At 47.2% G+C, this 27,354-nt stretch overlaps 1 protein-coding gene and 1 long non-coding RNA gene across 2 annotated transcripts in view; both read right to left on the reverse strand.

Annotated features, from left to right (window-relative positions):
• Positions 1–9,511: 9,511 nt before the first annotated feature.
• Positions 9,512–11,996, reverse strand: LOC119157915. The gene is made up of 3 exons (XR_005107699.1): positions 11,828–11,996; positions 10,463–10,963; positions 9,512–9,836 (listed from the first exon to the last, which is right to left on the reverse strand). It is a non-coding gene; the product is annotated as an uncharacterized LOC119157915 (long non-coding RNA).
• Positions 11,997–12,695: 699 nt separating this feature from the next.
• LOC119157737 (c-Maf inducing protein) overlaps positions 12,696–27,354 on the reverse strand; it is a 139,136-nt gene continuing 124,477 nt past the window's right edge. The window contains exons 14-21 of the mRNA XM_037408916.1: positions 26,301–26,408; positions 23,570–23,686; positions 21,982–22,122; positions 20,971–21,018; positions 20,058–20,204; positions 18,472–18,577; positions 17,265–17,335; positions 12,696–14,724 (exon numbers count right to left, since the gene is read on the reverse strand). Coding sequence (XP_037264813.1) covers positions 14,671–14,724; positions 17,265–17,335; positions 18,472–18,577; positions 20,058–20,204; positions 20,971–21,018; positions 21,982–22,122; positions 23,570–23,686; positions 26,301–26,408 — 792 coding nt within the window. The 3' untranslated portion in view covers positions 12,696–14,670. The remainder of the gene's footprint in view (positions 14,725–17,264; positions 17,336–18,471; positions 18,578–20,057; positions 20,205–20,970; positions 21,019–21,981; positions 22,123–23,569; positions 23,687–26,300; positions 26,409–27,354) is intronic.

Here is a 27,354-nt window from a genome sequence, read left to right on the forward strand (position 1 = left end):
TAGAAGGTCTCTCATGACTCTTGCCTGTCATTATTTTGTCTCACCTGGGCCAGCAAATGCTCAGCTAAATCTATACTGAACCATGGCTAGCTGAGTTTTCACTGAGATATGAAATGTTTGTCAATCATACAGGGAGGAGAAATACACTAACCAGTGAACCACTCTTTTGGACTTTGAATTCATTTCTGAAGTCTTTGCTAAATGATTAACAACTGTTTGGGAAGTTGGGATTTAGTACAGTATTTGCTGATGCTTTGACTCTATACAGATTTTTATTTTTATTTTTGAACAGAATCTGATTTCTTGATACCTTGGCCAATTAAATTAAACAGCTCTCCTCAAAACAATCCCCAGTTACCAGCAAGAAACCTAACCCTGACGGTTGCAGCACGAAAGCCTGGTATGTTTTATCTCCCTTTTTTTCCCAGAATGAGATCCTGGCACCCTAATTCACAGGCACCGGAGCTGATCTCCACAGAGAGTCGCAATCAAATCGACTCTTTCTTTGCAGCACAAAGGAAATCACATTTCTTTGAAACGCTGAGGAAATCTGAATGTGTGTTCCTGTTTAGCATGATTAAGGTGTCACATAGCACTCCCACGCACCCCGACACAGAGAACTTCTTGCCGGCTGCTGATGTCAAAGCAAATCAGCTGAAAACACGGAGGGGTTCTGAGAAACACAACTAGGACGTGCCAGGCGGGCTGCCAAGGAGCCACCCAGTGTCGTACAGACGGGGCAACCTCAAAGGCCACCTTCTCACAGGGGATGGGGACAACACAGTGATGTCCCCTGCCCCCCTGGCCCCCCAGCAGGTTTTTAATACAGGCATGGGGCACACGTCTTTTGCCATGTAGGACTTTCTGCATGTGAGCTGCTTGTTGCTGGTTATAAAGCCCTGACAGGACACAGCAAATGTACCCACAGCATTTAGGAACGTCACCAAGAGGTGCACTTCTGTGCTTTTGGATTAGCACAAAACCTTCTTTGCTTGTGCTCCGTCTTGGCCCCAGCCACCTGGGACATCTCTCTCTATCCCAGTTCTCTCTCATCACCCTGATGGTTCCAGCTGCCACCCTCTCACTTCTTCAGCTCTTTCATCTGTATATTTTTGCTTGTGTCCTGTGGTTTGTCCATTATCGACATTAATAATTTAGGGGATTGTCTGCTCCTGCTGAAATCAATTCCTGTGCTACTGCTGCTAAGTGCTGGGCTGGGCCCAAGAACCGCTGTGACGGGGCTGGAATGAAGCAAGTGAACTGAAATGAAAGCAGAAGAAAACAGGCACTGCGCCCTTCAGCAGCCGGTGAATTTAGGTGGGGATGTGCCTAAGAAACACAAGCACCAAACTCCAGTTGAAATCCTTCCTTTTTCAAATCTCTCCCACGTATGCGTTATGATCCCAGGGCTGGAAGCAGTCAGCCTCAGTGCAGGAGCCCCACAAGGTCCATGTTACCTCCAAGGCAAAGCTGCTTAGATACAGGCAAACGGGAAAACACATCACCCTGGGCCTCTGCAGATGTCCACCTAACGAAAACTGCGAAGGACTGAAGTGCTTGTGCAGAGCTCTTGATCCAAACATCTCTTTCTAAGCCCCCTGTCACACCTCCATCCCACTGCCAGGGACCATTCCAAGAGCATATACCAACAATCTGCAGATCTTACTTTTCAGCTGTTTGCCACCTTGGTGGCAAGCCATTTCCTTGCAAGTGGCTGAGGAAGAACAGTACCTTGTGTCTCAAGGCTTAAGCCAGTGGGGACCAAGTTTTCCTCCTTATTTCCTTCTCTGGCATACACAGCTATGCTGCTGAGGGATGCACGTGGGGAAACGGTCAACAGGAGAGGGCACTGACTCTGTCTTGGAGAGGCATTTTTTGTTCTTAAGCCCAGGACTTTAACAGCTCTGTGAGGCAGACAGAAATAATAACAAGATAATGCAGACAATGATTTAGGGACCAGGTATGCAGACAGTTTGACCAAGGCTGAGAGGATAAATTCATCTGATATAACATCACTGAAGCTCAACTCTCATCCCTCGTTGAGCCATACCGCTGGGCTTCTCTGTCCTTCCCTGAACAGCACTTCAGCAGGAGAAGGAATTTTTGGTTCTTTTTTTGAAGCAGTGGGATTAAGACGCTGTCCCCACAGCCAGGCAGGCTGCAGCTGTGCCTGACGGCAGCAGACAGCGGCTGGCCAGCGGAGCACTCGTGCAAGGTCTGGAGCTCGGCTCCCACCAGGAGCTGCCGGCATCCCACGGAGGGCCCCAGCGCCCGCGTAGCCTGGCTCATCCCGCAGCCCGGGGCTGGAGGGTTACTGGGAGCGCTGCGAGGGTGCCAGCGCACAAATCCCAGCTTGCGCGGGGCAGCAGGCATGCCGAGGAGGGTGTGGGCACCCAACGCTTCCACCCGCCTCCGCCTCAGGGGCTTGGCTGAAGTCCCCCTGGGGCCACAGGCCTGGGTGCGGGGGACCCAGCACTTTGCTCGCCAGGCTCTCGGCTGGGTCCTGGACACGTCCTGGCTCCGGTACTTGCTGGCCACTCGTGGCACCCGGTAGGCACGGCGGGGAGGACACGCTTCCCTACCTGCCCGTGTTTGAAGTGCTCGGAGGCTGGGCAGAAACACGGTGCCGGTTGTGACGGGTTATGGACAGAAGCCAGAGCAGCGTACCATAGTCACATAATCCAATAACAAGAACAGATTAGGCAATCTCTGTGCTTCATGTTGACAGGCCTGAAGGAAAGAACAGAACATGTAATCAAATGAGGGGGGGTGTCTTTCTTTATTTTGAAAGAAAGACAACATTACAGCAACAGAAGAGATGGCATAGCACGCGCTAATTACGCTGCCATGGATATTTCTCTTTTGCAGGTTTGAGGATAATACTGAGATTTTTATCAAAGCCCAAGGGAGCAAAGAACCAGAGGAGCTGGTATTCACTGGGAGTTAAGCACCCAATTCATTGAATGATTATTCAATAGCTTTTGCCCCCCTGTTCAGCCAAATCGTGTAAGAGCACATTCAACTCTCTCATCAGCAACCCGCAATAAGAAAAATCACCCATAATCCAGCTTCCTCTGGGAACAGACCAATGCCTACACGGTCTTCTTAATGACAGATCAAGCTGTAACAAGAAGCACAAATTCACAATCTGCTATCAGGAAATGTCTAAGGCTTCCTTCTTTTGATTTCTGCAGAGATATTCCTGCTGAGTCACTGGGGTTTTAGTGTCATGTGCTAACGGGAGCTGCGAGAGCGAACCGTGGGCAGGGCTGCCCACTGCTCCTGCCTGCAATCGGAGGCTGGACACCAGCTGTAAGGAGCGCCTGGGTGCTTTCCTTGGGCTTTCTTGGCCAAGGCTGCAAGCCAGAATTGGAGTGAAATTGTATTGAAGAAATCATCTAACCCGTACACCAGGCTTTTTAGGTGAATTGTTTCACTGGCTTAACAGGCAACTAGACATCTAGTTATCCAGCCACTCTTTTCCCCGACCCAAGGATGTAATTTGATGACTCACCATCATTCAGGTGACAGCAATGACAGCTGGAGATTTTCCCCAAACAACTGATTTCTGATATGTAATTTGTTTAGATCCTGGTAAAAAAAAAAAAAATCTGCTCCTGATTTTTGTCTCTGTGGTGCTAAACACATCAGTATCAAGTAACACCTTCTGCAGCAGTGACCTGGCTTACGCTGCTTTTGGGAATCATCCAGATTAACGAGGCTCTTTGCTTTTTTGAATCACCCTTCTGAAGCAATCTGTGGAGGCATGGTCTGCCTGAAAAGTGACAACCCCAGATTGCTAATGAATGTCCCCAGGCTTCAGCAAACCTGCTACAAAGCTCACTGAAATTAGCCCAGTGCCTTCGGTTTAGTAAAGATGCCCTGCAACGTGCAGGATGGCAGGTACCCTGCGCTGCGACGAGACTCAGGGCATACGTGCAAGGAGACATTTTGCCCTATTTAGGAAATTGCTGGCTAAGTTATAGGTGACACTATTCACCGGCAGTGTCACTTGCCCCGACACCTTTTCAGTGTGAAGGCAACTCGTCACAGCTGAGATGTGTGTGGAGTTGCCTTATTTACTCTCCTGGGGTGGCATGAATCAGAGTTGAAAAGTGCAGTATGTTGAAGCCAGCCCGTATTCCCATGATGTGCGAGCGTGAGTCACTCAGTGGGGAGATTCTGCCAGGGTCCCTCCTGGACAACCCAGCTCTGCTAAACACGCTGGAAAATCCACAGATAAAAACAGCCCCAGTGACGCACGGGAGCTGAGCAGGCTCCGTGCCTTTTTGGGGAAGCTTCTGAAATGCCGACGTTTCCCCTTGATCAATAATCTGGCTGGCAGGGAAGGGCTTTGAAGCGGTTCAGAAAACACAGCCTTCTGCTCACACAGTCGCTGCTGTTTCTCTCCGGGAAGGTGACAGGCTGGGTAACTCCAGGAGCAGGCAGCAGAAGGATTTCTCTTCCGTGTATATTTAAAGCCAGGCTCTCCTGTAAGAGCCCTTGCTTACAGAAAAGATAATGCAGGATGTGAGAGGGCTTTCTGTGGCATGTGCAAACAAAAGAATTAAGTACAAAAAGTAAGTCCCATCCCAAGGTGCCACAGCTGAATGCTGGTTTTCCTCATCACGTCCTTTCTCCCTCCTCTCGCCAGTGAATACTGCTTGTGGGGTTATCGTGGGAATTAGGGAGCAAACTGGGCTGTGTTCTGCAGCAAGTTGGCCTGAACATTCAGAATGGGCTTTTTTGGTTTTAAAATCCATCCCTCACCTGATCCTACGATTAGCAGAGCTGATCCCTCAAGTCCCTGCAACCACCGCAGCGAGGGCACCGCGGACAGCGATGGTTTCCATGCTATTGTCCCAACTCAGAGTACAAAGCAAAGCCGCTGACAGGAATGTTTCCAGATAAATATCTCATTAATTTCAACCACAGGCAGCCATGAGTCACTTCCCCTTGACTACACTCCTCTCTTGTCACCAGAAATCAGGTAGTGGAGATCTGGTACTGTGTAAAATTTGTAATTATTTTGAATGAATATAAATAGTTTCGTGATGAGTCTCAAAAATTCAGGCCTAAAACATTCCTTTGTTTTCTCCAGAGATTTGCTATTAGTTAATCACCTTTGCTCCTACCACAGCTGTATAATAAAATGGTAATTTTAGGGCAAAACTGTTGGATTTTTATGTAAAGGTAGCAGGTTGGGCTTTCCTTGAACTGTGGTTCTGCCTCCTGGTAAATTGTGCCTTTCCCCCGCAAAAAAAAAAAAATAATACTGGCACGAGGCGATGCTCACCCTCAGGCACCGGCCCTGCAGCGTGCCCGGGGTGGGGGCTCCCCGCCGGTGGCAGGCTGGCTCCCACGTGCCACGCGGGTCTTGGCAGCTCTGCCGTGCCATGCTGCTGCTGAGATTCTCCTTCCCTTCCCTTCCCTTCCCTTTCCAGCAACTGGATCAGCTCGGCTACGCTCTCGGGCAGTGGCGCGACTCGGAGCCTGGTTAATCGCAGACCCTGAAGCCTGAAAGCCAGCAGTGTCTCACATGCCAGCAGCTGTTTCTCTTTTAGACAGATTGGGTTTTCTTTTCACATTTTTTTTTATTCTGGAACAACAACAGCTTGACCAAGATCCAAATCCTCAAGTTCTAAAATAAAAGCAAGAGCGGTACCTCAGCGCACACATGGGCAACCGGAGGGTCTGCGCTGGGGCCACACAGGGCTGGGGCTGCCGCATTTGAAGTGATGTGGTGGCATCATTTGCCACGATAAATCACTGGAGCCTTTAAGCCTGTACGCAATATCCAGTTAAAAAAACCAAAACCAAACAAAAATCCCCAGACTGCTCAATAACCACTCAGGCCTGACTTAAAATACGTTAAAAAAAGAACCTTTCCCACCAGCTATCGTGGGATTTGAATTATATTTTTGCACTGGAGGTGAATTCATGGCAGGACAGACCCCGCAGCCAGCAGCTACCAGATGACCTTCCGTGATGCTGGGGAGGCCTTTGGGATCCTTTTGGGCTGTCAAAGCTACTGCGGGAGCACTGGTCAGGACACTCACACTTGGCCAGGCTATGGCTTGGCTTCAGCTGAGCGTAGCACCGAAATCAGGGCTTTGTTCAGACCAAAACCTCTCGCCAAGCATTCTTCCTTCACTTCAATCGTTGCTCGTTAGCCCATGGATCCACTCTGGTGGCTAATGACTGCTCTTGTCTGAAATCGGTGGATTTCAAGGCAATAACCAAACTTTACGAGGAGTTTCTCATCGATACTGATGAAGACGGGAGAGGAAACACGGCAGGGGGGTGATAAACACTGTCGCTTCGTCTCATGAATTCCCCTAATGCTCCCTGGGGGGTGGTCCCTGGTGCCGAGGGCACTCACAGGCTTTTAACCTGAATCACAGGGAAAAAAATCCGCAGAAGCAGCCTGTGCTGCGGTGGCACAGCCCCCCAGCTAGGAAATGGCTGCAGGCAGGTTGCTTTGTGCTCCATTTCAAGCCCTGGAGGGACCTGAATGTCCCACCTGTGTGCTCTTCCACGGGTCGCCCCCCCAGCCGCTCGCTGCCCCGGGGCCACTCCTGGCCAGGCTCCCCGCAGCCCATGAACCCCGTGCTGACCCACACCAGGCCCCCAAAACCACAGTAACTTTACTCATGAGCAGGTGGAGGCCAACAGCTTGGTTTGGGGCTCCATGAAGACACCGGAGTCCAGCAGTAGATGGGAGGTGACTCGTGGTGCCAGCAATGGCCGGTGGCAGAGCAGCCACGTCCCCACGTCCCTGCGGATGGCAGCTCGCCCTCGTCATCCCTGGGACACGCTGGAGCTGCTGAGAATGCAGCGGGGACAAAAATTGGAAGAATTCACTAACTAACTTCCATAAGGGATGGGGAGCAGGGCGCAGCCCAGAGCCCCTGGGCAGGGGGACAGAGTGAGGAGGAAAAGAAGGAGGAGGAGGAGGAGGAGGAAGGCCCCAGGGCTGCAGTGGTGGCTGTGTGCCGGAGCTCGGGCGGGTTTCCTTGGCAGCCGCAAGCTCAGGGCGCTCACCATACCTAAGTGAAGATTTTGTCGCCATGGCAACATTGATGTCATCAGCTCTGCAGCAGCGTTAACCTCAAGTGCAACTTTTTTTCTTTCTCTTTTTTTTTTTTTTTTTCTTCTTTTTTTTTTCCTTTTTCCCCCTTGGTTTAGGTATTTTTAAATTTATTTCTTCATTTCTCTCAGGAGGTGACCCTGCTGCCAGGGCCTGCATCAGCACCCACGGATGTCCACCAGCCCCAGCCCCCTCCCGGCATCATGTGGGGGTGGTGGGGAGCCCCACCACCGGCAGCAGTGGGATGGGGCTGTATTTCTGCCCTGTGCCCCCTGACCTGTTTCCCCTGTCCTCGTAAACTGATGGTATTTCCAGGGAAGTTGGTGCGGAAGCTCCCGAAACATGAAGGAAGTGACCTGGGGAGAGGCTTCATACCCGAGGAGATGCCTCATGCTGGCAGACCTGCCTGGATGGCATCTGGGGCTCTTGCCACGCAAGAGCACAACATGCTACAGCGGAGCTGCTGCCGCTCACCTCCCCATCAGCAGGAGTCAGATGGATCCACCAAGGTGGGAATCCGATGTCTCCGCAAGGGATGCAATGCCTGGTGTGAGCATCTGATGGCTGCTCGCGGCTCCGGCTGGGCGGTGGAGGCTGAGCTCTGCCCTTGGCACTCGGCCGAGTTCCATGCCTGCACCAGCACAGTGTCCCCCCTGCACTAAACCAAAAATCCCTCTTCAAATGACAGCCAGCATGGGTTTTTTGAAGAAAAAGTTTGCAAGGGAGTGGGACCTGGCTTCCTCACCAGACTCAAGCGAGAAGGCTCAGCCCTCTGCCAGCCCCAGTCCCAGGGATAGGTATGATCCCGTCAGACAGATCCTCGATTCCCCTGGAGCCTCCTTTAACTTCCACGTATCAGGACTACTGCTGTTAATAGCGGGCCATTGCAGAAGTCTGGGTCAGGCTGTTCCAGCCAAAAATATTCTACATGTTACCCAGTTCACTGCGATGTTAAAACAAGCATTTCACCTAATGGACAGGGCAGGAGTAAGGTTACAGCTGAGCCTGGCTTTTCCTCACACACAGCCCTTCTCCCTGAGTCATGGGGAACTGTTGTTTTAGCTGTAGCTGGGATTTTTATAAAGGTCTGCTTTTTTTTCTGCTTTTTTTTTTTTTTTTTGGTACACTGGACAAATCCTGCTCCCACACCAGCCCATTGTGCAGGGTGGGACCTGCTCTTTTCCTTACTGGGAAGGAGATCTACATGGGCCTCACCTGCCCAGCACTGGGCATGCAGGCGTGGGGATGCTCACCCAGCCCTGCCACTCCTCATCCCATCCATCACGGCTGGAGAAAACGCCACGTGGAAGGGAGATGGCTGGTAAAATAGGATCAGAGAACAGAAAATCCTAGTCGACGGTACTTTTTCTCCTTTATAAGCAACAATCAACCAAAACTTGCATCTTTTTAACGTCCTGATACTTAAAATGAAATTCAAAGCATTCCTGATAAATGTGTTTCTGGAGCCTTCAAGGTTCACAACCCTGCCTCTCAGCGCAGCAGTAAATTACGAAACCTAACTGCAAGATCTCAAAGCACCTGGCAAATGAGTCAGTAACATTAGTTATCCTTAATGTCATCATAATTGGTAAAATATGGAAAGAAAAGTATCCCTAAGCCAAGGTTTCTATATTTTAAATATAACTAGGTATACCGCATACCAAAGACACTAGCAACACTTTAATAAAAGCGAGACAGTCAGCAGGTCTCTGACCCTGTATTCAAAGCAAACGTTTCTTTTTAAAAGAACCGCATGTAGTTTAATACAAAGGCACTGACTCTGTAGTAAAGGCACAGGCAAACCCAGGAGATTCTGGGTGGGAGAGACTGAGGTTTAACAGTGTCTCTGTTACCTGCTGCAAACGATTCAACTTCAAATGTATGCTGCAGCAAAATTTAAGGATTAATGTTTGATATTATATCCCAGCTGGAACAAACATTAACAAGAAACTGGTTACTATATCAACTGCCAGATCTGTGAAGCAAACTGGTTAATTTAGGTGTTGAGACCAATTCGATGCTAGTAATGAACCGAACACGAGCTGGGAGCTACGTTCTGATACACAGGCCTTTGTAGAGATCGGCAGGAAAAGGACACGTATTGGCATCGGCAGGGCTGTGCCAACAAGGTTCATTCACGACCAGCGGACTTCTGTGAGGTTAGTGTATGCATATATTTAAAAGCTGATAGGGCCCAATTTAAAATTACAAATAAATTACAGTACTTGTTGAGCTGGTTGGTGAAAAACGTAAAAGTGAGATTGCCTAAAAAAAAACAATAAAAAAAGCAGGTACCAGGCTAGCAGGACAAATACCTATGTGTTTAATATCACTGGCAAAAAGGATATTCCAAGTTCTGTTATTAATAAAAAATGGCTCAACTCAAATATTTACTTAAGATTTGCCCCAGTCAATAGAAAAGAGAATGGAAAAAACCCTGCATGGTAACATCTGCTTAAAGCAAGCATTTTGAGATACGTGTACTCTATTTAGTTGGAAAATATAATTAAAAATTCAAAACACAGCAATATAGTTGAGTGATGTGTTCTAATGGGTACAGCTGGTTGGCTTTACAGAGGCTGGGAGAGGTCAGCGTTGCCTTCAGCGTGGGAATGATGGTAGCACTCTGCTCTGATTGCTTATAGACACGTAGAAAGTCTCAAGGAGCTCTGTTCCAGATTAGAAATCCTCATACACATGAGACGGGAGGTTACTCCTGCTCCCAGACATCAGGGGAGTGGAAATCCTGAAGATGGAGAGAGCCCCAGCTCCTGCTGTTGTCCAGAGGACAGCAGTCTTGGGTGGCGCTGGCATCCACCCTTCGCTTTTGAGCCCATCCTCACTCTTGCCTACCTCTACTGCATTTGGGGATGGCTACCCGGCGTCCAGGCCTTAAACCAATCTGCCAGCAAGGTCTTTGGACCTTCCCGCTGTATTTCCAAGAGGACTTTACCTGAATAGAGGCTCGATGCTCCCTGGGAAGCATAAGGAGTGAAGAATATCTTTTTGTTCTCAGTGCTGAGGCTCAGACATGGAGCCTCTCCCTGCTTGGCAGTGGTGGCCCTGACACAGGGACAAGGCCTGCTCAAAGCCCGTTGACAAGGCTTGCCCACGCTGGGGACACGCAGCCATCTCTCAGGTCATGATACCCACAGACCTCGAGAGGGCACTGAGCAACCTGCAGACCTGTCCTGAGGGCAGCCCAGGTGCCCCACGTCTGCCCTGGTGCCACCACCCACCACACCTCCCCCGTGAGGTCCCAGGACCAGCGTTAGGCACGGAGCCTCAGGTCCTCACGGACAGGGCTTGCAGATAACCCGGGCTCCACCTGGTGTGAAAGGACCCCATGAAGATAATGTACCAAGCTCTTACCTGGTAAGAATACAACCAGACAACGCTTCAGGTCAGCAGCTGTTTCAGCACTCCCCTCCGAGAAAATCCACGCCTAATTGTCAGGATTTTAGGCATGTATTTTACTCTCTGAGTAACATACAAGCTGCACCTACCCAGCCAGGAAAGCTGCACCTACCCAGCCAGGAAAGCGGAGGCAACTGGCACTTTGTGAGATTCACTCTGTGTTTGGTCTTCTGAAACTCACAACGTAGCCGCGAGCAGTGGAAGCAGCGATAGGAAGGCAGGACAACCGCAGGGTTTTAACAAGGACGTGAGAAAATTGCTCCTGAACCAAGGCACCGCTGCGGCTTTGTGCTCTTTGGGCTTGTATCAAAGCTCTCGCGCTGGTTTGGGTTGAAAGCCGAAAGCTGCAGGTTGGACAGCCCCGGTATTCACAGTCCCCGGGAAGACGGGGCTGCAGTAACCTCCCCGACGCAGTCCGGCAGCTCCCGCACGGCTCGGATCAGCAGCAGGCAGCAGCTGAAAGGCAGGCAGAAAGGCACCGTCACCCAGGTGAAACCACCACGGACCCCCACGAGCCCCAGTGCTGCAGTAGAAAAAACCTCAGAAAACCCTTCCTGGGCACAAGCTCGGCAGCTCTTCCCACGCCCCGTCTAATCCTCCCCTCCTGCGACCGACGGGAGAGCCCCCGGTGCGACCCGAGCCCCGGGGGCGCCTAACCACGCCGGCTCGTAGCTGCCGCAGGCTGGAGGCCAAGGCCACCCGCCCTGGCACCGAGGTGGCCCCCACGAGGTGACACAGCCCACAAGTCCCCGTTTATTTAACAGCACGGCCCTCACCTTCGAGCTCGCTCCCGTTTTGTGGCTGCCACCACAGGGACGAGCGTTTGCTGGGCCAGGAGAGGGCACGAAGCCCAACGGGGCGACCCGCAGGCTGAAGGGGGGTGCCCCCACGCCCCTTCCCCGCTCGCTCCCGGCCACCCACGTGGCGCGAGGATGAGACCAACACGCTGTGGATGTCTGAGCTTCTTCCACCGCTGCCGAGCCCACCCGCCACGGCAGGCTGCCGGGGGTCATCCCCCGCGGGAGGCAGAGATGTTCTACCTGATCCCAGCCAGGCCCAAAGCTCTCCTTCCCTGGGCAATTTCTCACTCCCTCATGCAGCATCACGGGAATATTTCTGGCTCTTCAGGGGCCAGAGAGGCTTTGTGAAGTCCCTGCCGCGGCCAGGGGAGGACAGCCCAAGCACAGCAGTAACTGGCTCAAGGGGAAAAGACTTGAAAAGCCTGACAGCCGCAGCTACAGCTGCTGCGTTGCACTGGGGGGAAAAATAACGGCACGGTTTATTCTCGTTATCAAGGGCCGTCCTGTGAGCACGTCTTACCGCGGCTGGAAACACCGTACGAACGCTTTTGTCTTCCCATCTCCTAAAGTCTCGCGGAATAGGACAGAAACACAGATAAAAAAGAGAGCACAGGAGCCAGGTAACATACATGACGAAGGTGGCTCTCAGAACAGCTGCAGGAATTGGTTTCAAGCGGGGCCCATTTGTTTAAAAGCTAAAGAAGTTTAGTAATTGCCTAGACGATCGACGCAGAGTTGCGAAGTTCCAGCTGGATTTTATCCGCTGGCATGCAGCCCACCCAGCGGCAGGCTTCATCAAGGACAGCGAGCAGGACGCAAACGCAGCAGATCCTTCCCTTTGGACGCTGCCCTGAAACGCACCTGAAGATCCAGGAGCCCCCCCTCTCCAGTCTGGAAATGCCCCAGTGTTCCCAGCACTGCCTACTTCAGGCAACCAGCACAAAAAAAGACCCACCAATGCAACTCTTTTGATGGCCAGTGCAAAGAACTCCTTGAGCCCGTGCCGGATTAGGAACGGTGCAGATAAATGGTCTCGGGGAGGGATGCAAGAACCAGACGCGCAGAGATGCAGCTGTCCTCCTCCTCCTCGTCCCCTTGAGGTGACGGTGCCTCAAAACCTGGTGACTGGTGGAAGACACCCAGGCGGCTGCCTGCTGGTCCCCCCGGTTTGCAAACGGGGAACAGAGCAGCGCTGAGGCACGTGTGGGGAGCAGAGCAGCAGCACCGAGCGAGCGGCAAGAGGGCGGCTCTTGGGGACACCGTGGCTCTTGGGGACACCGTCCTCAGAAAGCCATCGTCCTCCAGCTCCAGCCTCTGCGCCTCCCACACCATCCTCACGCCATCGGGCCTGCAAAAGGTTCCTTCAAAGGAAACACAAAGCACGCAGCTAAAAGATATTCACTTACAGTTTATTTTTGCCTGAAATTATTTCACATCTCTTTGTACACAGCTACAGAACAGTAGTAGTAAACCATTGGTAAAAGCAACAGTGCTAAGGAAAATGTTGGCATAATTTTTCTTCTTTTATTTTTTTTTTCCTCATTTTCTTTCTTCCCATACTGCATCCTCATACAGTTTGGGATTTGAAGGGGGGGGGGGGTGAAACCTGGCACACCATGTGAGTTAAGACTCAATTTCTGTTTCATTTATTTAAAAAAAAAAAAAAAGAAAAAAAAAGAAAAAAAGAAAAACAGAAAAAAAACCACCCCATGATTTGGGTAGGGGTTGTCTACACAGCAACAAAGTTTAAAAAAAACAGAAACAAACAAACAAAAAACACAACCAAAAGCTTGGCTTCCATTGAATAAGATTAAATATATATATTTATATATAAAAAATTACATTGGCTGTATGTGAAACCTTGAGGTGCTGAAGAATAAAATAAAGGTGTTAAACAGAAGAAAAACTTATTTTTGTTTTTTTTGTTGTTGTTTTTTTTTAAATAAGCAGCTCTGTACAATGAAGGCTCATTCTGAAAAAAAAAAGTAAAAGTCAACAGCGTAGTTATAAAAGAAACCACAATTTTAAAAAAATCATCTTCTAAGCAATTGTGGAATTTGAAAAATGTAGCAGTCACATTTACAGACAGGTCAGAGCTATCGGATCAGCAACACCGCGATTTTTTTCAGTCTCCCCAGAGGAACATGCAGAACAATGCGTGCACAGAACAGGTAGGGGGAGGGGGGGAGGGCGGGGGGGCAATAGAAAAAGCTGATGCACAAAATGGAGGGAGAGCTTTTTTTTTTTTTTTTTCCCCTCTTTTTGAAATATCGGACGTAAACAGAAAACAACCGAGGCAAGTTGTAAAATCTACAGTGTTTTGCGAATACCCCATTGCCAAAATAAAGGATGCCTTTCCCCCAGCTCCCGTGTTGAAACCTGACGTGGTTGAAAAGACTAAAGAAAGTTTTCAGACTTCGGAAGGAAATGTGACTTTTATTAAGCCCTGCACCCCCTCCCCCAACAACCATACCCCCCTTGATAGGTATTTTCCTTCCTATTTGATAACATCTGAGGCATTTTGAAATCAAAAAGACAACGCGATGAATGTTGTGACAGAGAGGGAGTATAATACAGTATGCATTACTAAAAGGCAATTCTTCAAAGAGGACAATTCCTTTAAAAAAAAATAATAATAACAACAAGACAGCAAACTAGTTTATACAGTACTATACGCAAAAAAAGGGTAAAAGAATTAACAATTCATAAATAAAACACAGGTCCCAGACCTGTTATTTGTGAACCATTTTCTTAAATAGGTGCATTATGTAAATCTTATGTACAACAAAATTACTTTGCATAACAACTGCAAGGACATGGAAGGAGGTGAAAATCATATTGGTTTTGGTTTTCTTCTCTTGAGATTTTCGTAAGTTTGATTTTCTGAAGCAAAACTGGTGAAAGAGGAGTTCTGACTGGATGGGTGCCAGCCAAGAAAACCCAGGTAAATAATGACAAATGATTTTTTTTTTTTTCCTCCACACGGCATAAAACACAAAGGCAAATAAAATCCACAAAGGTGGTTTTTTTCCTCTTTATAATCCTCTTGCTGCTACAAAGTCCTTTCTTTTTCTTTCTTTTTTTTTTTTTTTTTTTTTTCCTCCTCCTTTTCGATTTAAATTATGTTGATTCCGAAATCACAAAGCTGAAAGAATCCAGCCGGGTCCAGGCTTGCCCCATCCCTCCCCCTTGATACACACAACGCCACTCCTCTACCCCACAACCGTGACTCCTGCCATCAAGTCTCAGGACTGGCTGCTCTACAGGTATTAGCCAAAAGTTATTTTCCGGTTTGTTTTTCTCTGTTTGCTTTAAAAATCTTTTCCTTCTCGTAAGAAGCAAAAGAGAAGCGTCGGAGGCAGTTCACCACGCTTCGGTGTAGCGGACATCCACTTCCTTCAGGTTGGGGAGTTTAGCCTGCGCGGGAGGGTGAGAAAAGGTCAGAATTAGTGTCACGTGTTCAGGACTCGGGGAGAAAGTTCCCATCAGATCTGTACCGTCAGCAAACCGGGAAGATCGATCTAGCGGCCACAAACTGCAGCAAGATGCGCTACGACCTCAGCCCTGCGGAGGACCAGTGCCGGGTCCAGCAGCCAGCCGAAGTGTTCACGTGGCAAGGAAGGAACAAGATGCTGAGCTTCTACCGACACACAAAACTACGTCACACCTGCAGCAAAAATTAGTGGCTCTAGTACAACCCATGCAGCAGCGTTCAGGTCCAGATCGGACCCCAGTCTTTATTTTTTATACAAACGCTTAGCAAAATTTGTTTGCCAAGACTCCAGCAGTGAAGGCGGCGGATTCAAACCGCAGCAGCCAGCCATACGCTCCTTCCCCAGCCTGCGCATGAAGCCATCGCTCGATTTTCCCCTCCATGCGTTACAAAAATCCAGAGCGCCTCAGCAACTTTTGGTGTCTCTGCGGTCTCCTTTCCATAACTCCACCGCGGTTGGACATATTGTTCCTGAATTACCCTGCGCGAGGCAGATGGGAATCGGCTGTTTGCACTGTGCCTACTTGCTGGTCCCGTTTCCATGCTCTCTGACCATAATTGTACGGCTAATTCTCTCAAAACAAATAAACACGTTTAATTAGGCTAGGGCATAATTGAGGAGTTGGAAGTTTCTAAGAGTCATTATTACCTCACTGCTTGATTTATGTGCACGCATATTTTGATAAGAGCTAGTCATAATCCTACAGACACTGCCAGCAAATAATTTTTCAGTTAGGCAATAATGACTTCAGTAGTGGGTGTTTATTTATTGTCTGGTTCAGCCTGCCTGGTACATATGTGGGTGTCTGTGTGTGCAAGCGTGTTTAGTGGGGTGGGGGATGGAGCAGAGAGGAAATGTCATCACTGGCTTGTGCCCCAAACACTCTCGCAGACCAAGGGGAGAAGAAGGAAAGATTTGTATCAAAAATACGTTCTTTGATGTCTGAGCTGTTCTCAACAGACCTACAACCATGCGCCCCAGGGAAAGAAACTATTACCCTCCCTTCGAACACACACAGAGCTCTCAAAAAATGGCCACGAAGATAAATTTCAATGAAAGAGGTGAGAGGGGAAAAAGTGACGCACGCCTGTTTTCTCAGCTTTTTTAATTTTCTGCAATCATCGGGACTTTGCTCACAGCCAGTTTTGCTGTTTGCCCTGGCAAGTCGCTTTCTGGCGTTGCTGGGAAGGACTGTTAACGCAATACCAGAGCACAGGGAACCGGTTAGGAAAATCCCAGTTTGGGTAGAGAGTTAGTGGCAAAGGGGCTCAGAAGCAGGGGTAGGACTGGGGGAGCCTTTCAATAGACTTAATTTCAGAGCCCTGGCCCAAATACAGCATTGAACTTGATTGCCTGTAAACGCTTGGGGCCTGATACAAGCTCCATTGTGTGAACCCATCTGCAAGCCAGCTGTTAATTCCAAGGACGACTTCTTTGCATATACAATTGTGACACAAGTTTTGAAATCTTGATCTTGAAAAATCCATGCTAGCAGCACTGCAACAGAGTCCCTGGGGGAGCCCTGGCTCCACAGCCAGAACCGAAGATCCACGTTCGCAGTGAATTTTGAAAGCAGAGCAGTTTCAGGACTTGCCTCAAGTTCGAAACTCAACCCAAGGCTGTGACCTTTTTGACTAAACCTGGCACAACCTCAGGCATCAGCACACAAGAGAACATGATGTTGAGTTTCATCTTGTTTCTGCGCCTGGGTTTATAAGGTAAGGCTGCGGGACATGCGACTCATGCAACACCAGAGTGAAGACAAAAGGCCACACGAGGTCATGAAAGCCAGCGCATCTCAGGCTGCCTTTGTCTGAAACCACCTGGGGCCGTTCCCCTCCCACAGTTACATTCTCCTTCTTTACACCATTTTGCTGAAGTGGTTGTAAATTCACAGCACACACGGTAACCCCAGATGTCTTGAATGTCAAACTCGGGAACTGGGCATTTGTGCAGGTGCTTCTGTATCAAGCCCAGTTGCTGTCCCAGAGGTGTCAAGATAAACTTGCACCTCCCTCAACGCTTTTAATTCTCCCTGTGCCCTCTGAATCAAAGCTCCGTAATGCTCTTCACCCACATTACCTGCGGTCCTGGTCGCAGCACAGGACGTGGCTCTGGAGACGTGCACTCGATTTTGCCTGTCTGTCTATCCTCATTGGAAACGATCTGTTTATGAAACCTTGACTGTTAACAGCACTGGTGAAAAGAATCAGTTTCTGATTCCATCTCATACTTATCCACTCCACATAATAAATGTTTCCTGCGTCCGTCAAAGCCAGCAACCTCAGAATGCTGTTTTCGGTCATTATCTCCCCAAAGTGACCCATTTCACCCTCTTAGATGACTTTCACGCTACACAGTCCATTCTCCCTGTACTAGGCACTAGCACCATGCACTGGCTAAATCTGCAAGTCCTCCTCCGCCAGTTACTACTCATCTTTAGGGGATGCAATTCAGAAATACCTTGAGATCTTCGTAGGTATCTGCTGAAAGTTTGGTGCTGTTCATATTTAAACTACACAGGCTCTTCATGGCTAAAAGAGAAAACATACAGATTATTTATGATCGTGCTGCTTTTTCTTAAAATACCAGGCTTACAGTAGGCCAAAGCATAAACAAGACATGACTATGTGCAGCGCTCTCAGGAAAAAGCTGAATAGTGTAAAATATAGAAGTAGGAATGGATAAACAGCTGTTTGGGCCCTCATCCAGGAAAAAGTCCCTATTTAGGAAGGGCCATTAAGCGTATGCTTAAGTCCGCTGACTTCAAAGGAGTTGAGGCAACTTCTCATAATCAGTTTCCTGCACATTATTCTGAACAGTGCCCGTTCTCAGTGCTCTGCGTGGTGCACGCAGGGGCCACGCTGATCCAGCAGTGCTCCCTCTCCCCTCCCTGCCCCCGCTTCCATTTTAGGCTCCAGTAGTTAGCAGAATAGTTTCCTAAGATGAGCCATAACTACTGGCCTGTCTGGCACGTCTGTGTAGGATCAAGCCTGTTAAAGGAGGCTCTTAAACCCAACAGGCGAGGTTTATAATACACTGTTGGACGTAGGAAAGGGTCTCGTTCTGGCATGTCAAGCAGCTCTCGGTGCACAGGGGAATCCTGAACGCTGCTCAGATGGCCCCGCTCTGCCTTGCCCTATTTAAATAAAGAATAGCGAGAGTTTCACCTCCCCAAAAAGAAGGAACAAAAGATGCCAGAGAGGGTATGAAACCTGCTGCGCACAGTTGCTCAACGCACTAGTAAGTTGCTACATGGCTTTGCAATCGTCCCCTCCTGCGCCAAAAGGTCAGACCCCCACCCAGAGAGGACACCCACAGGAGGGTGTGCGAAAAAAGCTGGGAAGTCCCAGGGCCACAGGACACCACGTGAGAAGGAGACAAGTGCTGTCAGTGAAGTCAGAGGCAAGAGCTAGAGCACAGGCTGGAACAACAAAGCCCACAGGAGGCGGCTCAGCACCGTCGGGCTCAGATCACCGTCCTGCTTCCCCTGCCTGCACCTGAGCGGGCGGGGAGGGGGGAAGGCTAAACCCACAGACAACCACGGCCTGTCCTGAATCCCTGCAGAAGCAGCGCTGTGGCAGCCAAGAAATCAATCTTCTGTCCGAGCCCACGTGAATTCCGCCGAACCCACAACAATTTTCCTCTGTAGCTTCTTTGGGACACTTACAGCTCAGTGCCAGCAGCCCAGCGTCCGTGACCGGAGTCTCGCACAGGTTGAGCACTTGCAGCATGGTGAGGTGTTCAGACAGAAGCCGCAACCCTGCGTCTCCGAACTGTGGGGCACAAGCAGAGTTGTTTGCAAACAAGGCACAAACATCGTGTGCGAGTACCTCAGGACAAACGGGGCACATTAAATGAGGTTTGCCGACGAGCCCTCAAAGCCACACTCGGATTGTTTACCGCAATCTCAAATGATAGGAGAGAAAGCAAATAGTTTTATCCCCGTTTTGCAGACGGGGAACAGAAAAATTAAGTGACTTGTGCGCACTTAACCACAGGCCATCATTTAATTAGAATGGTGCCTTTGAAGTCTGGACTTTGTATGAGAGAGCTCCCACCCAGGCTATACAAAATGGTTATGGCAGTCTCAGCCAGTTCCCAACCACATCACAAAATTAAAAAAAAGCATAATGCAAGTGGTATTAATTAGCTATTTTGGTCTCAAGAACAATGTACTATTGATTGGTAATTGTTCTATTGACCCACTTCATTTCTGCTGTTTCTAAACTCTAGATTAATGGAAACCAGGATATCACAAAATAAAATGGAATCTAAACCCTTTTTTTTAACTTACTAATAAAAAAAAAAAAAAATCAGACAAAAAGCAGGCTCTTTATCCAATGAAATCAAACTCATTTTGAGCAAGAAGTTTCCAAACCCAAGAGTTACATTGTTAGGACAAATCTGGAGGAGATACATGACAGTCTTAAAACAAGCAAGCAATCAGATTCTACTTCACATTCCCCACACAAAAAGAGGAAACTTCTGGGATACAAAAGCAGTTAGGAAAACAAAACAAGATATTTGCATGACATTTGAGTGGAAAAAAAAACACTGCTTTTTGTGGCTGCACTGGAGATAATCATATTTTCAGCGGGCACTGCAAATAGGTGCTAACAGAAAATGGGGAAAACCTATTCAGTGGAGAACCTCAGAGACCAAAACCAGCAGGGAAATGCAAAAGAAAAAATTAACTTTAAAAGCTCTTTCAATCAACAGCTGAGTAATTTGTCCAGTTAACTTTTTGCTTACAAAATAAACATGTTCTCATTATAGTTTCCCCTCTATTCATTATTTGAGTTTATTTTTGTTGCTGTTGTTTTTAAAGAAATTCTAGTTGATCAGCATTCAGGGCAATTCACTGCCTACGCTGCACAGACTCTCTCTTTTGCTCCAGATGAGCTGCACAGCATCATTTTTTTCATCCTAGATGGGTGATGTTGTAAGCACTTCTCAGATGAACTGCAGCACGTGTACTGCAAAATACACAGTATCAACAACACCTAACTGGAACATTCCACCCAAGGTAGCAGCAACCCTTTTATAATTAAAACAAAAACAAACAAACAAAAAAAAAGAAAAACCAGCCTCCAAGATGAGCTATACCATAGAAAGGCCCTGTAAAACCAGCATGAGGGCAAACTCGCTCTAAGCCAGCCTCTTCACACACTCTTCTTGCGCTGAAGTAATGTGAAATTTCAGAATTAGTCAGCACTGATTCGTGCTCTGAGTTTCAGTCTGCAAAGCCCTTACCTGAGTTGACCACAGGTTCAGCTGCTTGAGTGAAGGCAGTTTAATGAGGTGCTCAGCACAAGCACTTGTCACATTGGTAAAGGCCAGGCTGAGGTTTTCCAAATTTCCAAAGGATCCCGAGCTTAGCAAGCGGGCCAGGTCTGCATCCTGAAAGCAAACAACAGATGGATAAGCAAGATTATTGACGACTCAGCCTGCAATCCGCTGCAGTGGTGTCACCGATACTGTTAACCAGCAAGAGTTGCACAATGAAGCTGCTTGTTTACAGTAACAGAGAACCACACAGAGAAGTTTCTGTTTGTTTGGCAAGCTGCTGGGCTCTTGTGGCAGTGTTGCTTCACACACTCTGGGAAAAATTTATCCAGACATTAGGACAGAAATTTTCTTTGCATGTGTATCCTTATGAGACACAAAGGCTTCAGTCAGAGCAAATGTTGAAGCTTGGTCTTTTAACTTAACAAAGATTTCACTGCAACTTCTAGATCCAAACTGCATCCAGGACTGTTACCTGGCCTCAGTGAAGTTAAGTCTGGGCTTACACCAGGCTGAACTGTAACGACGATGGGTGTCTTTCAGACTTTCATGTCTAAGATCCAGGACCGGCCATTGTGAAGTCTGCTTTTTAATGCAGTACTCTGTCCCCAAATCCACCGTTAGTTCCCATTGTAAATTCCAAATCCGCACACCAGTATAAATCTGACAGTCTGATGCTTGTACTGGTGTTGGAAACTGCTGCGCAAACCCAAGAGCAGAAATACGCCCTTGCTTGTGTAAACTCCGGTCGTGTTGACAGAGCAAGCGGAATGGCTCCCCTCTTGACTGACCAAAACCACTGTGCCACATGGCAAACATAAATCAAGTGTTTAAATATGGAAAGACCAAGCTTGTTTTTCTATCGACATGATTAACTTACTGTGGACTTGGATGGCAGTGTTAACCTTGTGGGACCACCTTTTCTTTGCTGCAAGAGAAAAGATATTTTAGTCAAAGAAGCTGCCATTCTACATTTCAGACCAACTGAAGCATAGCAAGCTCTTTGCTAAAGCAAATCCTGCTCCGGTTACAAAGCTCCCTGCCAGCCCTTCCACCTCTTCTCTGTTTTTTTCTGCACGGACAGATTTTTTTCTGAGTGCCAGATGCAGGCCTGTTGCCACCCAGGGGACATCCACTAACCGCAGCTGGTGGTCTCTGTGCCACGGGGCAGCATCGTGTCTGATGCAGCCTGCCACTACTTGGTTACTTTCACTTTAAAAGCCAACAGGCTTAAAATGCTGGGCTAAGATAGCAAAGGGGTTGAGACTGCACCGCTGACAAAATAATTTGTCTTCAAAAAAAAAAAAAGCATATACTTTTCAGGCTGGCAGCAGGGGTTAAAGAAGACAAACATAAATGTGAAAGAGGGAAGAGGAAGACTCTGGGTGTATTTGCATAGGTGAAAAAGTGCTAATGAGAGCAGATCTATCTTCAATCTGAAGATCCTGACTTTAAAATCAGGAAAAGATCTTTTTCTCATAGGCTCTAGCCTCCGAGAACTAGACCTAAAGACCATCTCAGTAAAATGCTGTGAATGTCAAAGCATTAAGAAATGCTGGCGAGCACTAAAACCATTTGCTACTCATATGTCAAAAGGTGGCAGAATTTGACAAGCTGACTTGTAAGATCTTAAGACAGCGGGATTTCACCTCTATTCTTTCACATAGATTCTAAGCAGGTTATTGAGTATCATTCATAAACACAGTATGGGATAAGACACGTCAGTAAACAACCCACAGTATATATATTCACAGTAAAATCTTCCAAATACTGCTCCCATCCTGTTGTTAACCAGGAATTTCACACCCTGCTTGTCTTTCTTTTGTACCTCCATTTCTGGAGAGTACAGACCACAATGTGCTATGGCAATACTGCATGCAGGGCGACATACCAGCTCTTTTAACTCCCTCTGCCTGTCACACAGCTGTTCATACATTCTCTTTCCCACGTCTGTGCTTTCCAGGGTAGAGATGATCTGGAGTTGTGTGTCATTATTATCGATGATGTTGTATTCCAGCATCAAACACAAAATCTAGCAGCAGAATGAAAGAAGAGCGGTCACTGCAGTGCTTACCTTCACTTTCTTCCAAATATCCCAATTACAGTGGGCAGCACGGTAGTTTAAATTACAGGGTAAATTTTTAGAGCATGCATTATGCAGGCTAGATTAGAAGATCATAGCAATATCTACTGACCTTCCAACACAAGAAACCAATTTTTTATTTGTAAAGAACGAACTCTAGTATCTGAAAGTCAGCCTATCTATCCTGTTTTCCATTAGTGCTCATTCCTTCTGACTGAGAAGTGCAATTACTTTACATCAGACCTGGAAGATGGCTTCATGCCACAGCCCGCTTCAGAACAGGTACAATCGATCCAGTATTTCCCAGGTACACCGGCTAGACTGCAGATTGGCAGGCTGGGAACATTACAGATGAGCAGTAGAGCCAAGCAGCTAAGTGCTGGATTTTCTGTCCCTAAGTACTGGGGTTTCTGTGCAAGCAGAATGCATGTGAAGTATACCCATTCTATTAGGCAGGATGGGCAAAGGCCAGAGAAGCTCCACGAGAAGATCCAGGGAGCTTCCTGCTGTGCCCAGGACACCTTCCATCTCAGTGGGAACACGCCTGACTCACCCCTGGGCAAGGGGCTGCCAGGAGAAAGTCACAACACCAGGGGATGGTTCCATTGGGTCACAGAGGCTTCAAACAAGCTGCCCCCTCCACACTGCCTTTCCTTTTCTGCTACAGGTCATGCCATTGCAATTAAAATGCAAAATTTTTATTCCCTCCATTATTTTTAATGAAAAAAATCAAGCAACATTATATTCAAATTCATGCAGCACACTTTTATTTACTGGATGAAATTAGCATGCACAGATCTAAGTCAATGAAAACTGTAACTCCTTCCACCGATTCAACCACCCTCTAGTTCTGTTTAAAATATATGAAGACATTTATCATGAAACTTCTCTAAAGAAACCCAGAAAAATATTTATAAACTATTAGTGCAACAAAAATAACCAATCATAAGCACACAAAATGTGTAATAATGCAAGTGAATACGGATTTGTAAATGCATTTCCTGTGCACTACTCATTCTGCAGGTGGCAAGACAAGCATCAGGCATTTAGTCATGGAAAAGCCTTGGGGTTCTGAATTCTGACCTCTCGCCACAGCCTAAACCATCATGGCCATTTATTTTCCATCTTAGCTTCTCCAACTGAGTTATAGCAAACAATCTTTCTCTCCAAAAATTCTTGCACCCACCTTTCATCTAATTCACTCTCATATCTGCAGAACAATATTCCGTTCCACTTAATCCAGAAAAACACAGCTGCCCACTGTTGGTGTTTGGTACGACACAAACCTGAACTTGGCTTCTCTAGTTCCACTAGATCTAATTCTGGGAAAGTCAATGTGAAACTGAATCTGAGTATTGCTCAGAAACCTATATGACTACGTATGTTTAGGGCTTACCTCTACCATCGTCTGGTTACCCCTCAAAGCCAGTAGCATGCAAGGTCCTAACTTATTTTCAGCCAGTGAAAGCAGGAACTTCTTTGTTTTATAGCAGGATCCCATTAAAATATGAACCTGTTCGAGAAACAGAGCTAAAATTAGAGCTGTAAGCCTAAGAAACACATCTACATTGGGAAGGGACATGGTTACACAGTGAAAAAAATGTCAGTATTTGCAGCAAACCTAAAGAAAGTGCCCCCCTCGTTGCAATTACGGTTGCAGTCTCTCAACAGCTTTATTGCTGATTGGAAGTGACTTTTTGAAAAAGGTGATGCCTAGTGAGATCTGAGGGAGCGGGTAGTTTTCCTCCATAAAGGAGCTCAGCTGACAGCCCAGAGGCCTGATACAGGCTCCCCAGGAAACATCAGAGCAGCTGTGCAATTGCCCCTCTCCCTAGTAACACGATGAACCCAGCCCCAGGGGGACCACAGGGGATTTTGCTTTCGCATCTGTTTGCAGTTCAGTTTCTCTGGAAATGCCAGCTGGTGAGCAAGGGCTGCGTGGGCTGGATGTCTAGGTAAAAGGCAGTGGTGCTGGTGATCTCCTGTCTGCACTAGCCGTGGTTAAGGGGTGGTGATGGACAAAATCACCTGTTCAGAATGGACGGGAGCTGACTGGGAAAGGAAGGAGTGCCTTAAAAAAAACCAGTAGTCCTAAGCCCTAAGTCAGAGATGACTTCAGTGCTTTCATGCTCTTGGGTCATTATCTTGCTTTCCCTTTTGCTCCTTTTCCCCTGAAAGGAAGGAAGGGCTGAGAACGCGGACTAAGACTCCTTCGAGTCCCCCAGCTGACAAAGTGTCCTGCAGCCTCTCTTCCAGCTCCAGAAAGCATTGGATGATATCACATAGTAACACCTACAGCAGAAATGCAAAGCCACTTGCACAGATCAAAGAGCCTCTTCTCACAGAATAAGTTGGCAGTATTCTTCCCCATTTAAAACCCCTAGAGATTAGCTGCAAAGAATTTCAAGTTCCTAGCCAAAAGTCTTATTTTATGGCCCAGTGGCTGATTCACCAGCTTGCTGGCAGAGCACCGTGTGAGAATCTGTAGTTTCCAATGACCTGGGCAGTAAGAGCTCCATTACGTAGACTCAACATCAGCACTACACCACAATAAGCTTGCAAATACATCCCGTGGTCCCCCTGTTCACGGTATTGCCCGGACTATGTTCAATACTGCTGAAAACATTGCAACCACACCATGATGGGGTCAGTTCTATGCGGATCAGTTGCTATCATGCAGTTCTTCTTCCTCATGGCTCCATTACCAGCAAGGTCTTTCGAAAAACACAAAATCTTTTTTCTTAAGTATCCATCAGTTCAGGGGTGGCCCTTAGAAACAGTAAGCTTCAAGCAAAAAAAGGATTTCATTTTATGCAGTTATCATTAAGCCTTCCTCAAGGTTTTCTTGAGTGACAGAAAATACTGATGCTAACACTAATGTAAGGTCCATCTCAGAACAGGATGTTTTTCGAACTTTATGGTTAGTCGTTAGCAGCTCTTTAAGTATTTATCAACATCCTTGCAAAGGGCACAGAGTACTGCATATTAATGTGTGTTAGCATTGTGCTTTCTCAGGCACACCCTCTCCTGATGCTCATAAATAACTTAGACCATAAAAGCCCTCAGGAGAAACGATACAGTTCTGAAGAAATTTTCGTTTCAAACATAAAAGACATAGGATCAATGAAGAGGGATGAAACCTTTTGTAAACAGTCTTTGCCCATTATCTGTTTCAAAGGTCCAGAGCCATCTGAATTTGGAAGTATAGACAGATATGCATGTTCTTTATGTGCCAAAATGTTCAGCATGTGGGAGATGCACAAAGTGTGGATCCCCCTGAAAGTCACTTCACTGGACAGCCAACTTCAACAAATGTTTTTTCCCTTACCAGGGAAAGGAAGCAGTATCATTTCCATCTCAATTGCTATATGGAGAATTAATACACAGTGAGACCTACATGACTTGACCCCGGTTGCACAGGAAGACAGTGCCAGCATCAGTGATTAAAACCTGTTATTTCGTGCCTAGTCCTTCTAAGAGTTACAAAAGAAATAACTGCGGGAAATGGAATGCTGGTTTCTAATTATAACTCCCCATAACAATATAACTAGGCAGAGAAACTGCTAAAACATTTTTATTTCTACCAATATAATTGGGAAAAGAAACTGCTAGAACATTGTTTGTTCATTCTTTCTTTCTATCTATCTATCCATCCTTTGATTAATTCAATGTTACCGTGGCTTTTACATTCCAGGGTAGCCTGTAAATGAAAAGTATAGGTGAGGACGTACAGAACAGTCTGTCTCCCCTGTCTCCCAGTATTCCATATTCTCCGAGAGGTTTTTTTATACAGACACACATGCACGCTTATTTATAAGTACAAAAATACGTACATACATATGGACACGCGTATATACATGCATTTTTTTTGTGCATACGCTACCAGTGAAAAAACACATCAGAGTTCAAAAAGAGAAAGCTAACATGTTAATTGCATTGTGACTGCAAGGACGTTCAATGGATTCGGTGGGATAAAGATATAGACTTCCTGCTGAACGCTTGTGGATTACAGAACCGTGATCTTGGTAATTTTTTGACAAAAGAAAGTAAATCCTGTTACTGCCAACTATGCAGTAACTAAGTAGTTACTGCACAGTTACTAAACTCACATTATTGCAGACACGTACCATACTGGCAAACAGCTCTCCATCATCATCACATGCCACTCCTCCAGGGCTGTAGAGCTGGAACCAGCCGTCTTTGCCAGCCCGCACACTCAGCAAACATGAGTGGACCTGCCAAAACGTGAAGACATTGAGAAGGTTAAAGTTCCTGCCAGTAATCACCAGCATCTCCCACACTGGGCCAGAAAAAGTAACTGTAAAACCGGGGACTGCTGGGAATTTCACCGTTAAAATAACAATCCATAGAGCTGCAGGCAAGTCTCCACTCCCAGAATCCATTTTTCTTCAGTATGAACAAGGAGGGAAGCTGTATCATCGCTAATTGCATGGCCTTTTTCGTTCCCTTTACACAAATCACACACAAAATGGCTCTAATCTAGAACAGCTCCTTTCACTTGGACAAAAACCAACCAAAAAACAAACAAACAAAAAAAGACTCAAATTTCTGAGCTTCTGTCATTTTCACCCCATCCTCCCAGCATGTGTCTCTACACTACTGGTGTGATCTGCATACCAAATGCAGTGCCTGATGGCTTGCTCATTCCAAATATTAAAAATTCTTATTACTCCTGTTATAATGAAATTTGACCAGAGTCAGGGTGAAGGAAATCCACAAGGGAAGCTCAACAGGGATCCACAAGACAGAAGCTGCACAGAAGAACTGGCACCAGTGAGCAACCATTAGTCTCAATTTGGCCCACTGCAGAGGTTACTACATCTAGTCCCAGTTTAACAAAGACATCATAATTAAGCTTTTTGTTTTGTTTTGTTTTTTCCCCCTTGAAGAGACAGAAATTCTATTTCAGTTTTTGAGGTGTGTGTGGGAGGAAGTCCATGCTCTTTCCTTCGGGCCTGTCGCAGTAGTGAACAGATGAAATCCTGGTGCTGTTCTAAGACAAGAAGGTTTCTCTTATCTGACAAGGATGACTACCGCTCACAAAGGCTAAAACCATGAAAATCAGGAGTTCTGGACAATGATGACGATGACACAGCCTCCTCACCCACAGTCTGGACGAGCTTTCTTCCCTTTATGCCAGCACCAAAAATGAATGTGGAA

This window comes from Falco rusticolus, chromosome 15 (genome assembly GCF_015220075.1).
Source record: "Falco rusticolus isolate bFalRus1 chromosome 15, bFalRus1.pri, whole genome shotgun sequence".
Taxonomy (NCBI): domain Eukaryota; kingdom Metazoa; phylum Chordata; class Aves; order Falconiformes; family Falconidae; genus Falco; species Falco rusticolus.